Below are 13,407 nucleotides of genomic sequence, written 5' to 3'. Positions count from 1 at the left end.
GAGACAACGAAGAGCCCTGGCGGGACACCACAATCTGGCATCCATGCAGCAGATGTCTTACCTTCAAAGTTTACCCCATAAGAGCGTAATGTAAGAAATCCTTTAAACCAGCTTAGAACATTTTCTTCTAATCCTATATCTGAGAATTATTGAATCAAGATATCATGGCTAACTACATCAAAAGCAGCGGAGAGGTCAAATTGTAGTAAAATGGCATTTCAATTCTGAGAGAGTAAGCTTTGAACCTTAGAAATCAGAGTAACTAATGAGTTTTAGTACTGAAATTGGGATGAAAATCAAGTTGAGATGGTAAAAGAATAGAGAATTTATCTAAATATACACCATGCTTCAGAGAAATTAGCAAAAATTAATAAAAAGCATTGGCACACTGATCATCCATCCTTATTTTGCAGAAACTCAATGTTTGTTAGCATACAATAGAAATTGCAGCTTAAGAGACTTGCTCTGTCATTCTGATATGTGGACACCTAAATCAAAGGGGGCAGGCGGTCACGTTATATGTGGAGTTTCAACCATCTATGATAAGACTATAGAAGGATATTCTTTTAAAGATCCCCGAATGGGAAAACTGTATTTTTTATGTCATTTGATGTGATTCACTGTATTATTTGTCCTTGCCTGCTGGTGAACATTGACCAAATATCACAAGCTTTAAAAGTTCATCTTATTGAACATAGGCATTGTGTCACTTGCTAGAAATTAGAAGCTCCCTTGGTGACCCATTGCTTAACTCAGCAGCATAAATTTGAAGAGCTGAGATGTATGGCGATTGATCAATGTCCCTCTGATCCAGTAATGCAGCAATGTAAAAAGATGATTGCATCAATGGGAACAGTGTGGGATTTTTTACTTTGAATACTGTAGAAACATTTGGACTTAATTCACACCTAGAATGGAACACTTTCTACTGACATTTCCAGTCATAGCTTTTAGCTGTTTATTGGACGAAGTATCTTATTGGTGGAATGCCTGCATGTGTGCAATTTTTACCTATGCGCCATGCCTGTTACCTTCTGGTCTTTATTTCTTTTGTCTTTTGACTCTTCAAGCAGCTGTTTTCATGAAGCACTCCCTGTGTGAAGTCACGGTGGCACACAGATATTTGATTATACAATCCACGAGATTCTTAAAAGGACTCCCTTAGGATCCCTGAGGAAGACATTTTGGGTGAAACACATTGTGGATTATCTTGCTGTGCAACCAATAAAGTCGACATCAGGAACATCAGTTTCCACAGCATCTTTTGTTTTAGATTGTTTGTCTTTCTGTGGATACATTAGATCAACCTTCTTGGTTGTCTCATGTTAATGATTAACAGGTTATAAGGAAGTTAGTTAACAGTTCCTGGGGACAGTGAATTTTATTATTTTTGTTAGTTTGGTATTTGTTAGAATTTAACTCCATTATTACTGTAATATACTTTTAAAATATTTGGTTAAACTGTTTATTTTTTTGTACTTCATGTTGATTGGTTATAAAATTTAGAAAAGCAGTGTATAAATACATAAATAAAATTAAACTTGGGGAACTACAGGTCAGTGAGCCTGACACCAATGCTGAGCAAAATGAAGCTAATCTTGGACGTGGCTTAATGAGGTAGAAACAATATGGATTCAGGAAATGGAAGACTTGCCTTACCAATATATTAAAGTTTTTTTTAAGTGCTAAGAAATGGATAGATAAGGGTGAACTGATTGAAGTGGAAGGGCATTTTCAATATGACATCTAAACCCAATTTAAAATTTCCAGTAGAGAAAAAGGCCATTTTCAAACCAGAAAACCATCCAACTTTTTGTTTAAAAAAATGGGCATTTCCTAGATGTTCCTAACTTTTTGCATCATTAAAAAATAAATAAATAATAAATCCAAATGAAAAATGCACAAAAACAGCCTTTGGAACATAGAAGAGGCCAGAATTCTTAGCAAACTGGCCACACAGACAACCCAGCAGAGCAGTAGGGCACCCTAGGAGGCACTACAGTGAATTTCACATACAAGGTCCCAGGTACACCTTACATTGTATAATTAGCCCTCCAAAAAAAAAAAACTCACCCAAAATCTCTGTATCCAAATGTATACCACCCCAATAGCCTTTAGGCCAGCAGGTGTTACATATATGTCGGTATAGTAGGCTTTGGGTGTGTATTGGAGGGCTGGAACTTTCCACCAAAGTGCACTAGCTATAGTGGGATATCAGCCTGGGTCCCCTTCCCTGCAGTCCACTGCACCGACCACTAGGCTACTTTAGAGATCTGTTTGCAGTTCTAAGAGGACTAGCATTAACATCTGATAGACACACAAATACTTTCAAGATATAAATACATAAGAGATTGTCCCTTTTCACAGGAATAAGAATGAGGAGCCATGGGATGAGGGTGAAAGGATGGGGACTCAGGAATAATTTGCCAAAATATTTCTTTTCAGAAAAAAGTGATGGATACATGGAACAGTTTCCCAAGAAAAGCATGGGACAACAGCAGAGCATATCTGTGAAAGAGGAAAAGATTATACAACAGAGCTGTTAGTGTGGATGTGACAAACCATATGGTCTTTTTTTCTGTCATCATGTTCTATGTAATATACCAGACACTGCAGAAAAATTCTACAACTAGATAGCCATTTATTCCAAAGTTAGAAACACTTCATCAGGAATGACAGTTTTGCCTGGAAACTGTAATGTTAGACATTAATTTTGATGTTGATTATTTGGATTGCCTGATTATGATTGAGCCAAGTGGTCATTACTCATCACTCCATCTATCCCCATTATTTCTTGTCTTCCTTCTTGCTTAACTCCTTCAAGCTCTGTTAAAACAACAAAACATGTGTCATTTGCACATTTCTAAAACCCAACCAGGCTCCTCCGAACACCTCCTGGTCCCTCCCTAGCCCTCCGTGTCAGTCACCTTTGATCAATGCTCTCTGGGTCTACAGGCTACTTCCTACTGGATCTTCTGATAGCTCCCAGTCCCATTACTGGTCTCTCCGCCAGTCACATCAGCTCTACCGGATCCTCCGCCGGTCACTTGCCAGTCCTCATCAGCCTAGGACCTTGAATTCTTCTTGCTACTTGTGGGGCCACCACTTATCCTCTGATCCCCAGCCTTTTGGATCCCCACCAGGTCCTGGACACTCCTCACTGATACATCAGCCGGTCGTCAAGCTTGAGCCCCTCTGGACTTCAAGCTCTACCAGGCCCTCTAGCTACTCCTTCTTCCAGACCCACTCCCAGTCACTCAGTCATCTTTTCCAGGACACACACCTTGAGGACTCTCCAAGTCTGTTAGTCATCTTTTCACAGACACACGCCCTGAGGACTCCTTCTAGTTGCTCAGTCTCTCTCCATGAGGACTCTCCCAGTCAGTCAGTCAATCTCCTGGTCACTCACACATTCTCCACCAGGCCCTCGGCCAGTCGTCAAGCTTTACTCTTCCCTGGACTCCAAAGCTCTACTGGACAGGTTGATCTAATTCTAATGAAGGTTAGGCCGAACCAGCATATCAGGAGGCAGCCGTCCAGCGAGGCAGTAGCGCGGAAAGTGTTCTGGACCGCCACAATTTTAAAAAAGGTACCGGGGAGGGGGGGGGGGGTTGTTATATTCACTTCATAAGATGCACCCTTATTTCCACCCACTTTTTTTTGGGGGGGAAAGTGCGTCCTATGGAGCGAAAAATATGGTAGATTAACAAATAAGAGACAAGAAATATTAAAATATGAAGAAAAAGTATGAAATTAAAAAGAAAAAATGTATTTATTATTAAAATTCTTTCAAAATTGTTTCTATGAAAACATATGTTTAGTGCTCACTAAATAGTTGCCAGCAAAGTCACCACTTACACATATATTCAGTAGGATTACTTAAACAAGTGAAATATTACGTTAAATGCCAGGGCCAGAGTTTATACTGTAGCTGCCTTGGCTGAATATCAGGCTCTTAACTCCTAACTAGACTTTCTCAAAAGAAAAAAAAAAAAAGTTAGAAGACCAGATTCTGTGTTATCTGCTCATAAGAACATAAGATTTGCCGCTGCTGAATTTATCATATTAAACAAGTGCTTTTCTGCAGAGAACATCATATAGGAGTTTTTTTTTTTTTTACTGATGAAGCTACACAAAGATAGTAGGGAATTCAGCTTTTTAGCATAGTTAAAAAAAAAGTAACAGTTTTAATCTAATCTAACCTAGTCTTCGATTTATATACCAGGTCATCTCCCAATAGAGCTCGACTTGGTTTACAAGTAATTAAAGACCAGCAAAAAAACAAGAGCATAGGAGAAAATAAGTGTTGTACGGCAATCAATTTGTTTAATCTTTAGGTAAACTATTCAAGTATTGTGTAAATAATAAGGATTTTAGGACTTTACGAAATTGTTGTAATTGACCTATCAATCTGACAGAATCAGGAAGCCCATTCCACATTTCTACCAATTTATAAGCGAAAGATTGACTGGGTTCCCCAGCCGATTTAATTATATTTAATTATATTTCTTAGACTTGCAGTATGATACAAAACGTAAGGATTTTTAGGTTTTCCTCTATATTATTGCCTACCTATACTGTAATAATTATAGAAAGATGAGCTGAAAGGGAAGTTGTACAGCAAGGGTCCTCAACCATTATAGGTAACTAGGCAATCCAATAGACCAGTGTTCTTCACTCTAAAACCAGCAAACAAAATGATTTCCCCAGTGGCCCTCTAGGGTAGCCTATGATGAACCTCCAATTCCCCATCCACCTCTGAGGCAGAAATAATGCCCAATCACTCCTGCCTCCAGGATCGCCATCTTTCAAAATGGTGGAGTTGTGAAATCAGGCCAGGGTCGAGGGGTATCTGTGAGAGAGCTTGGGAGGCAGAAATTTTGGGCATAATGGAGTAGGAAAGGGAGAGAGATGCTAGATCTGGTTGGGGGTAGTTAAAAGAGAAGGACAGATCCTGGATCTGGTGAGGTGGAGAGAAGGGAAGAGGAGAGATGTTTAAGCTTGTGGTGGGGGAGAAGGGAAAACCAGAGACTGGTGGCATTAACCTAGATAAGGCGGTCATTCGAGAGAAACAGATTGGTGGGGATCGATGTCATTTGCATATACTGGTTAGTATTGTGGTCTTATATGGCATCATATTTGTTGGTCCTCCTTCAGCTTTTTTGGAACCAACATAGCCCCAATTTTAAAATTAACAAAGATCACTGCAATAGACCCCCTTATATCTGTAATAGAGAAGATGCAAAACAAACTAAAACACAGCATCCATTGAAAGCCTGATTCTAAAAATAGCGGCCCAATTCTAGGCATCCTATTGCCATCTAATGGACCAATTGAGACGCATGTTAAAAAAAAAAAAAAAAAATCTATGGGACAAAGGACACCTACAATGCAGGCACTGTTTGCTGCATACGGAGACGTCAGGCATGCCTACAGATGGCTAAGTTTGGAATAGGCGTGGTTTATGTCAGAAGAGGCCTTAGGTATCTGTAGGCATGCCTAGACGCTTCTCGTAGGCACAAGTCATACGCCTTAAATTTAGGCCTGTAAAATTCTGGCCTACATTTAAGGCATCTGTAGAAAAAAATAGATGCAATTCTGTACGCGCTGCCTACCAGTGACTGACACATGGTAGGCATCCGTTTTACAGGCGCTTGTCGCAGCAGGCACTGTTTCCAGAATCAGGCCCTTAGTTTCCGCCTGCATACACTATAGTTTTGACAATGAAAAGCCTGCCAAACCATTTGCTATTGAACAATGAAAAAATACTGCAAGCAAAATTTAAAACTATTAAAAGGATGAAATATCTGATACATAACTAACAAATAGAAGAATTTGATTGATTGGGATTTAACCATACCATACCAACTCTTGTATCCCACAAATGTTAGCTAGGAATCACTGCAGCTTACACACTAATAGAATTACTACAGAGACATAGATATTATATAGAAAATGCATGAAAGATATCATGTAGGGGACTGCATGGGAATGGGCAATGCATTGAGGAAAAATGGTGAGTTTTTAGTGCTTTCTTGAATTGGACGTTTGTGGGTGTTTGTCGTGGGTGTTTGTGGACGTTTGTGGGTGCTGCTGGGAGGTTGTTCCAGATTCTGGGCCCCTGAAACTCTAAGGTGGTCTCAAAGAGAACTTTCCTTTGAACATGGCAGGCGGGGGGGGGGGTCGTTTCCACAGTTGGATTGTCCTTGAGTTGTGGAAGGATTGTGTGATTTGGATGGTGGTTGCGAGTACAGCTGAGTTTTCACCATATATGGCCTTATGTACTATGCATGCTACCTTGAATTGAACCCTGCTTCTGACTGGCAACCAGTGTAGTTCCTTATGGAGAGGTGTAACCCTCTCATATTTGGTCTTGCTTAAGATTAATCTCGCCGCTGTATTTTGGAGCAATTGTAATCTCTTAAGGTCTTTCTCAGCAATACAGCAGTTGAGGGAATTACAGTAGTCAAGGTAGGGAAGGAGAACCACTTGCCGCTTGGGCCACCATCCTGAAGTTTGTCGGGGTCAAGGTTGACCTAATGGTTCAGAGCTGTCTTAGACAGAAGAACTTCTTGACCAGTGAGATGACCTGATCTCTCATGGTTAGGTCCGAATCGAGGATAACTCCAAGGACTTCAGATGATCTGTTAAGGCAATCTCCCGGGGCAAGGGCGAACTCTTGGTGTGGTGAAGTGTTTTAGTTACTGCAAATACCAAATACAGGTTTATAAATCATCTAACACACAAAATATATCCACAGTAACAAAACAACCCCCCTCCCCCAATATATTTTTTTGTGTTAGATGATTTATAAACCTGTGTTAGTTATTTACAGTACAATCACAGGAAAGTCAAAAATTGTATTCCAACAAGTTTGTGATTTGAATCTATGAGGTATTTTGGTTGCCAAACCATAGTACCTTTATCTTCTGTCTAGTTTGAGGAAGCGCTGGTGGGACCATGAGCTCAGGTCCTCTATTAGTGTGGAAATGTACTGAATCGTGTCTGAGAAAGTATCTTTTGCTACACATAGGAAGTAGATGTCATCTGCATAAGAGTAGGTGTGGACATGGGGACAAAGGTTTATCCTGCCAAGGGCACTCATGTATATGTTGAATAGTGATGGTGAGACGGGAGAGCCTTGAGGGACACCACATGTGACTTTCATGGTTGAGATTTCCTTTGATCTTTCCTATTTATTTATTTATTCATTCAATTTTCTATACTGTTCTCCCACGGGAGCTCAGAATGGTTTACATGCATTTATTCGGGTACTCAAGTAGTTTTCCCTCTCTGTCCTGGCAGGCTCCTGGCAGGAAACCTGAAGTCATGATGCCACTGTACAGAGCCATGGTGAGACCGCATCTGGAATACTGTGTTCAATTCTGGAGGCCACATTACCGTAAGGATGTGCTCAGAGTTGAATCGGTTCAGCGGATGGCCACCAGGATGGTCTCGGGGCTAAAGGGTCTCCCGTACGAAGAAAGACTGAGCAAATTGCAGCTCTACACTCTCGAGGAGCGTAGGGAGAGGGGAGACATGATTGAGACATTTAAGTACATCACGGGACGGGTAGAGGTGGAAGATGATATCTTTCTTCTCAGGGGACCCTCGACCACAAGAGGACATCCGCTCAAGCTCAGGGGAGGGAAGTTTCGTGGAGACACCAGGAAATACTTCTTCACGGAGAGAGTGATTGAGCATTGGAACGAGCTTCCAGTGCAGGTGGTCGAGGCACGCAGCATCTCAGACTTCAAGAACAAATGGGATACCTATGTGGGATCCCTACGAGGTCATGCCAAGGGATAGGGTCACTAGGACTGAATGAGCGGGTCAGTAGAGTGACAGTATAATTACAATTATTCTTTAGGGGGTCAGTAGACTTAAGAGGGTGGGTAAATAGTGTGGGCAGACTTGATGGGCTATGGCCCTTATCTGCCGTCATCTTTCTATGTTTCTATGTTTCTATGCTCACAATCTATCTAACGTACCTGGGGCAATGAGGGGATTAAGTGACTTGCCCGGGGTCACAAGGAGCAGTGTGGGTTTGAACCCACAACCCCAGGGTGCTGAGGCTGTAGCTTTAACCATTGCGCCACACTCTCCCCAACTTTGTAAGTTCTCATGGTCAGGAATTTGTTAAACCATTTTTTCACTTGCCCATCTACCCCAAGCTCATCCAAGCGTAGGAGCAATAGAGAGTAGTCAACAGCATCAAAGGCAGAGGACATATCAAATTATAGTAAACCTGTTTACTGGCCCTTGCTCAGATAGTGCATCGCCTCGGAGATGAGTTCAAGAAGGAGTGATTCAGTGCTATGTTGGGCTCTGAAGCCATGCTGGGAGTTATGGAAGCTGTCTATTTTATCAAGGAAGTCTGATAGCTGTGCGTGGACACAGAATTCTTAGCTGGCCATGGGATGCCTGATATTGGCCTGTAGTTTTCCACTTTGGTGGGGTCAAGCCCTGCCACTTTGAGGATGGGTGTTAAGAGAGATGGCAGAGAGTGTTGAGGGATAGTTCCCATTTGTCAGGGTTAGGTTGCTTAGGTCAGTCAACCAGTGCATGAAATTAGAAGGGGCCTGGTCTAGTAGGTTTGCTAGACATAGATCAAGATGGCAACACTTCTCTGCAAGTCGCTTTAGTATGTTAGAAATCTCAGCTGGTTTAGTTTTGAATACTGACCAAGTTCTGTCTACAGGAATTCCCCCTATGTCCTCGAACGGTCTTGTGTTTGGAGTTATGCAGTCATCTAAGGTATGAGAGAAAGTTTCTCTAATAGATTTGATTTTGTTCTGAAGTGGCTGGCAAGATCGACTTCATCTGAGCACTGAGTGGTTGTGTCTGCGGTGATATCTTTGGTGGATATCAGTGTTGTGAAGATCTTGAAAAGGCTCTTGGCAGAATTTTACAATTTGCATATCAGCTTGTCATAATATGCCATTTTTGCCTCAGCTTATATTGCTGCACCGCCTTTCGCCAATTGATGTAATGTTCATTGATGTAGTGTTCTTTTCTCATGCCCACTCTAGCCGGCATAGTAGTTCCTTTATGTACCAAGGATTGGTTTTCTCTTTGACCCTTGTGTATTTGATAGGTGCTAGCTTATTGATGGTTGAGGTAGAGATGTGCTGCCAGGAGGTAACAACTTTATCAGCATCTTCATTCACTGGATCCAAGTGAGTCACAACTTCTTCCCAGTATTCCACTGCTGGGATCTTACCTCGGGATTCCTAAAGTGATGTTTGTTTGTGTTTTGCCTGGGGCAATATTAGGGAGAATGTGAGGAGGTAAACATAGAAATAGACGGCAGATAAGGGCCACGGCCCATCTAGTCTGCCCACCCCAATGACCCTCCCCTACCTTTCTCTGTGAATAATAGAAGTAGTGGTCTGACCAGATGGTAGGTTTCCAAATGAGGTCGTAGGTTAGAGGGTGGTTCTTTCCTGTTGATAGGGTGGCAATTACATCTAGGCTATGTTATTCCTTATGGGTTGGTTCTAGGGTGAGAGGTGATGAAACTTAGATGGCATAATGAAACAGAATATCTAATATAATAAAACCCTAAGCCGCGCATGCGCACTCTTACCTGCGTGCTCCTGTTTTCTGTGCACTGTACATCCCCGCAGGTAGGAGTGCGCATGCACGGCTTAGGGTTTTGTCGTCTTCAGACCGCGGCAGCTCTTAGCGTCTGTAGGCCGCCGTGGCTGTCAGTGGAGGGCAGCCGTAAGGTAAGGGGTGTTGCTGGATAGGGGAAGAGACGGGGGGAAGAAAAAGGAAGGGAGGCCTACTGTTGGACAGGGGGAGCAGGAAAGAGGTGCTGCTGGACAGGGGGGGAGATTAAAAAAAGGGAGAAGGGCTGCTGCTAGATAAGGGGAGCAGTGAAGGGGTGGTGGTGGACACAGGGAAGGTAAAAGGAAGGGAGAATAGGTGGACAGCCGAGGAAAAAGAAAGACAGAAATACAGAAAGCGGCTAAGAAGAGAGAGAGAAAGAAATAAAGACAGACACACACACATATATTCTAGCACCCGTTAATGTAACGGGCTCTAAGACTAGTTTTATAATAAAGACGTCAAATATCTAAACACCATACAGATCACAGAGTCACTGCAATATCATTAATCAATCTTTATGAGGACCAAATGGGGTATCAGACAGCCCGACAAACAATTTAGTTTGAAGGGAGAAATTCTTCATTTGCCCCACGGTACCTCCTCCTCCATACTTCTTATTTTTTACTATTTTTTCTTTAGTTATTTTTTTCTTCTAAATTATTTCTCATATATAGTCTTCTCAGTGGTGATTATTTTATCATTTCAAATGCATTTAGCTTATGAATTGAACTTACTTAGCTTTCAGCCTTGAAGTCATTCCCCTGAACGCCAACGTGTTTCGAATATCTTTGTCAAGACGACATGGGGAAGCTGAAACACCAAGGAATATAACCATTAGGGTTAAGGAGTCCTACTACAATTTTAGTTTTAGGAAACCCCCCTCTTATCAAACACACTACTTACTTATATTTATAGACATACACAGCGTACCGCCAACCGACTTGGAAAAGCAAGCCGCGGCGGACTGACTCTGAGAATTAAAAACCCCTCCCACATGACGTCATTTCCCGGGGAATCAACTACACTACCTCAAAGACATTTTTTAAAAGGAACATTACCCGACAGTGATACGGTCCACGACTCGCCACTTTAGATCTTTTAAAGTGTGCCCACAGTTTATCCAGTGACGGACTAGCGGGGATGATTCATTATGAGTGTGCACTCTGGATTTGTGCTCAGTCAACCGGACTCGTATGGGGCTTCCCCATGTCGTCTTGACAAAGATATTCGAAACGCGTTGGCGTTCAGGGGAATGACTTCAAGGCTGAAAGCTAAGTAAGTTCAATTCATAAGCTAAATGCATTTGAAATGATAAAATAATCACCACTGAGAAGACTATATATGAGAAATAATTTAGAAGAAAAAAATAACTAAAGAAAAAATAGTAAAAAATAAGAAGTATGGAGGAGGAGGTACCGTGGGGCAAATGAAGAATTTCTCCCTTCAAACTAAATTGTTTGTCGGGCTGTCTGATACCCCATTTGGTCCTCATAAAGATTGATTAATGATATTGCAGTGACTCTGTGATCTGTATGGTGTTTAGAAACTTAGATGGGACAGTGTGTGTCCTTAAAGGCTCTCACCCTGGGGTCAGAGTTGTCTTCCAGATGTAGATTTATATCCCCCAGCAGTATCAGCTTGGTGAAGATTGTGGCGTGGTGTGTGATCAGGTTGAGAAGTTTGTCCTCTGCCATGCTCCACTTGATTAATGGTCTGTAGAACATGAATATGCCTGTGGCTTGCCTTCCTTTGGGATTACCAAGGCGGCAAATTAAGTATTCCAAGTCTAATTCAGTGTTGTTTCAATCAGCTGTAAAGTCAGAAGTGGTTTGTGTAATAGGTTAAGTCCCCCTCCTCTCCTAGCTGTCCTGGAGGCATGTATTAGTTTGTAACCCAGTGGGCAGAGTTTATTCAACATAGGAGAGTTCTCCAGGATTCGGTTATGCCGATTAAGCATTTAACTACCCTTATGTACAGCAGGTACAGTTAAAATTTAACATTAAAAAGCTTACAATTTTAACCACATAACAATATAAATATTACCAAATACAAGCATAAATACAATCAATGAGGTAACTTGGAGATGGCAAATTGAAACCTGGGTTATTACATATAACTCAATACCAACTATTGCAATTTAAGACAACAAAGGCAACTTATTCATACTGTAAGAAGATCATTATAAACTTACCAATCAAAAGATTTCTCAGGTTTATGTAATGAATCATCAAAAAATGAGTCCCCCTCAATGTCATCGTCATTTTGACCCAGGTTGTTTATTTTTTTGGCATCCCATGTTGTGGCAGTAGTGGTGGTCATTTTTGACTCTGGTTTTACCTTACTGGCTAAAGACTGGATGTTGCTTCTGCCTTTGAATTCTTTTGGTAAGAGGTTGGTTTCATTACTGGTATCAATAACCTTCAAAAATGGAGATACAGTGGTTTACACAGATTAATGTTTTTGCTTTTTATCAAGGAAAACTGAGAAACCAACTATTAGAATAATGGCCCAACAGATTCCAAAAGATTTATTTAGACTTGCTATTCTGCCCTTCAACCAAAAACAAATATAAAATATCAATAAAAATTACATGTCAATATGCAATCAAACCAATAATAAAAATACAACCAAACTTACGATCAAATATCCCTATTCTCATAACCAGAATGCCTTTGTTCTAGCCCAACTACCAATCACCCTATTTACAAATTTTCCAACCATATTCACAGTCCCAATCTGATCATTCATAGTAAACTAGAAAAGCTTGAGTAAAGCTGGTGAAATTTTCCTTACCTGTTCATTTTCTTTCATTGTCCTACTGGACCAATGCAAAACAATGGATTGCATCCCCAGGGAGGCAGAGAAATTTGAATATTCCAGTGACATCAACGTTATTAAGGAATGGTGCAGCACAATGCAAAAGAAAATATTCTAGAAATAAGAAATAAGAGCCCAGGAAGACATCTAGGGAACTCTCTGGTAGTAATTAAATTCCTCAACTTATCCACACTACCAGAAGTACAAGCTAGGGAATGCTCAAATGAACATCCAAGGGCTACAGTCTTCCCAGGAAGGATGCAGGACTTGTCTAATAGAACGCAAAGAAAGGAAATTTCACCCTCCTTATTATCCTCTTAGACTAGTCTGAACCAATAGGATGAACCAAAGTTTTCACCCTAAAGCTGGAAGGAAGACACCCCCCCCCCAAATACTCCACAACTGCCCCACCAAAGGCACTATCTGCCTAGGTTGAAATATCAATCTTGAAGGGTTTAACTAATAAATACATCATCAACCATGTCAACAACTGGCATCAGCTTACACCCAAGAAGCCACTTATAGCTTTGTCAAAGATGCATGGAGACCTTCCAGCACTATTTTGTGGCTAAAAATGTATTCAAAATTAATGATGGCTCTAATCTACCTAGTGATGGTTGATTTGTTGCAATTCACGCAGTATACCATACTCCAAAAATCAAACAAATGGTCTAAAAACTGTTGGTGGATTCCAAATAGAGTGTGTAGTATCCTACCTGAAAATAGGAAGTTTTAATAGAAAAGGCAGGATGCAAGAGAGAGAGAGGTTTCAGGTAGGTGAGAGAAGCAACATGTCCCTTCACTCTGTCTTTTCTTCAAATCAGAAAAGTAAACCGGACAAGGCATCCTAGACCAGGGGTGGGCAAACTTTTTGACTCGTGGGCCACAATGGGTTCTATAAATTTGACAGAGGGACCGAGCCAAGAGCATCTTTCTATCCCTCCATCTCTCCCATCCCCCTGTGCAGCAGAACAC

General features: G+C 41.2%; 1 protein-coding gene across 7 annotated transcripts in view; it reads right to left on the bottom strand.

Annotated features, from left to right (window-relative positions):
- CEP43 (centrosomal protein 43) overlaps window positions 1-13,407 on the bottom strand; it is a 180,306-nt gene that overhangs the window by 55,296 nt on the left and 111,603 nt on the right. For all 7 annotated transcript variants that reach the window (XM_033944335.1, XM_033944329.1, XM_033944334.1 and 4 more), the window contains one exon: window positions 11,807-12,033. In XM_033944335.1, coding sequence (XP_033800226.1) covers window positions 11,807-12,033 — 227 coding nt within the window. The remainder of the gene's footprint in view (window positions 1-11,806; window positions 12,034-13,407) is intronic.

The sequence above is a fragment of the Geotrypetes seraphini genome, chromosome 5, assembly GCF_902459505.1.
Source record: "Geotrypetes seraphini chromosome 5, aGeoSer1.1, whole genome shotgun sequence".
Classification (NCBI taxonomy): domain Eukaryota; kingdom Metazoa; phylum Chordata; class Amphibia; order Gymnophiona; family Dermophiidae; genus Geotrypetes; species Geotrypetes seraphini.
Note: the sequence above shows the minus strand (reverse complement) of the source record. Positions and strands in the feature narration are given on the sequence as shown.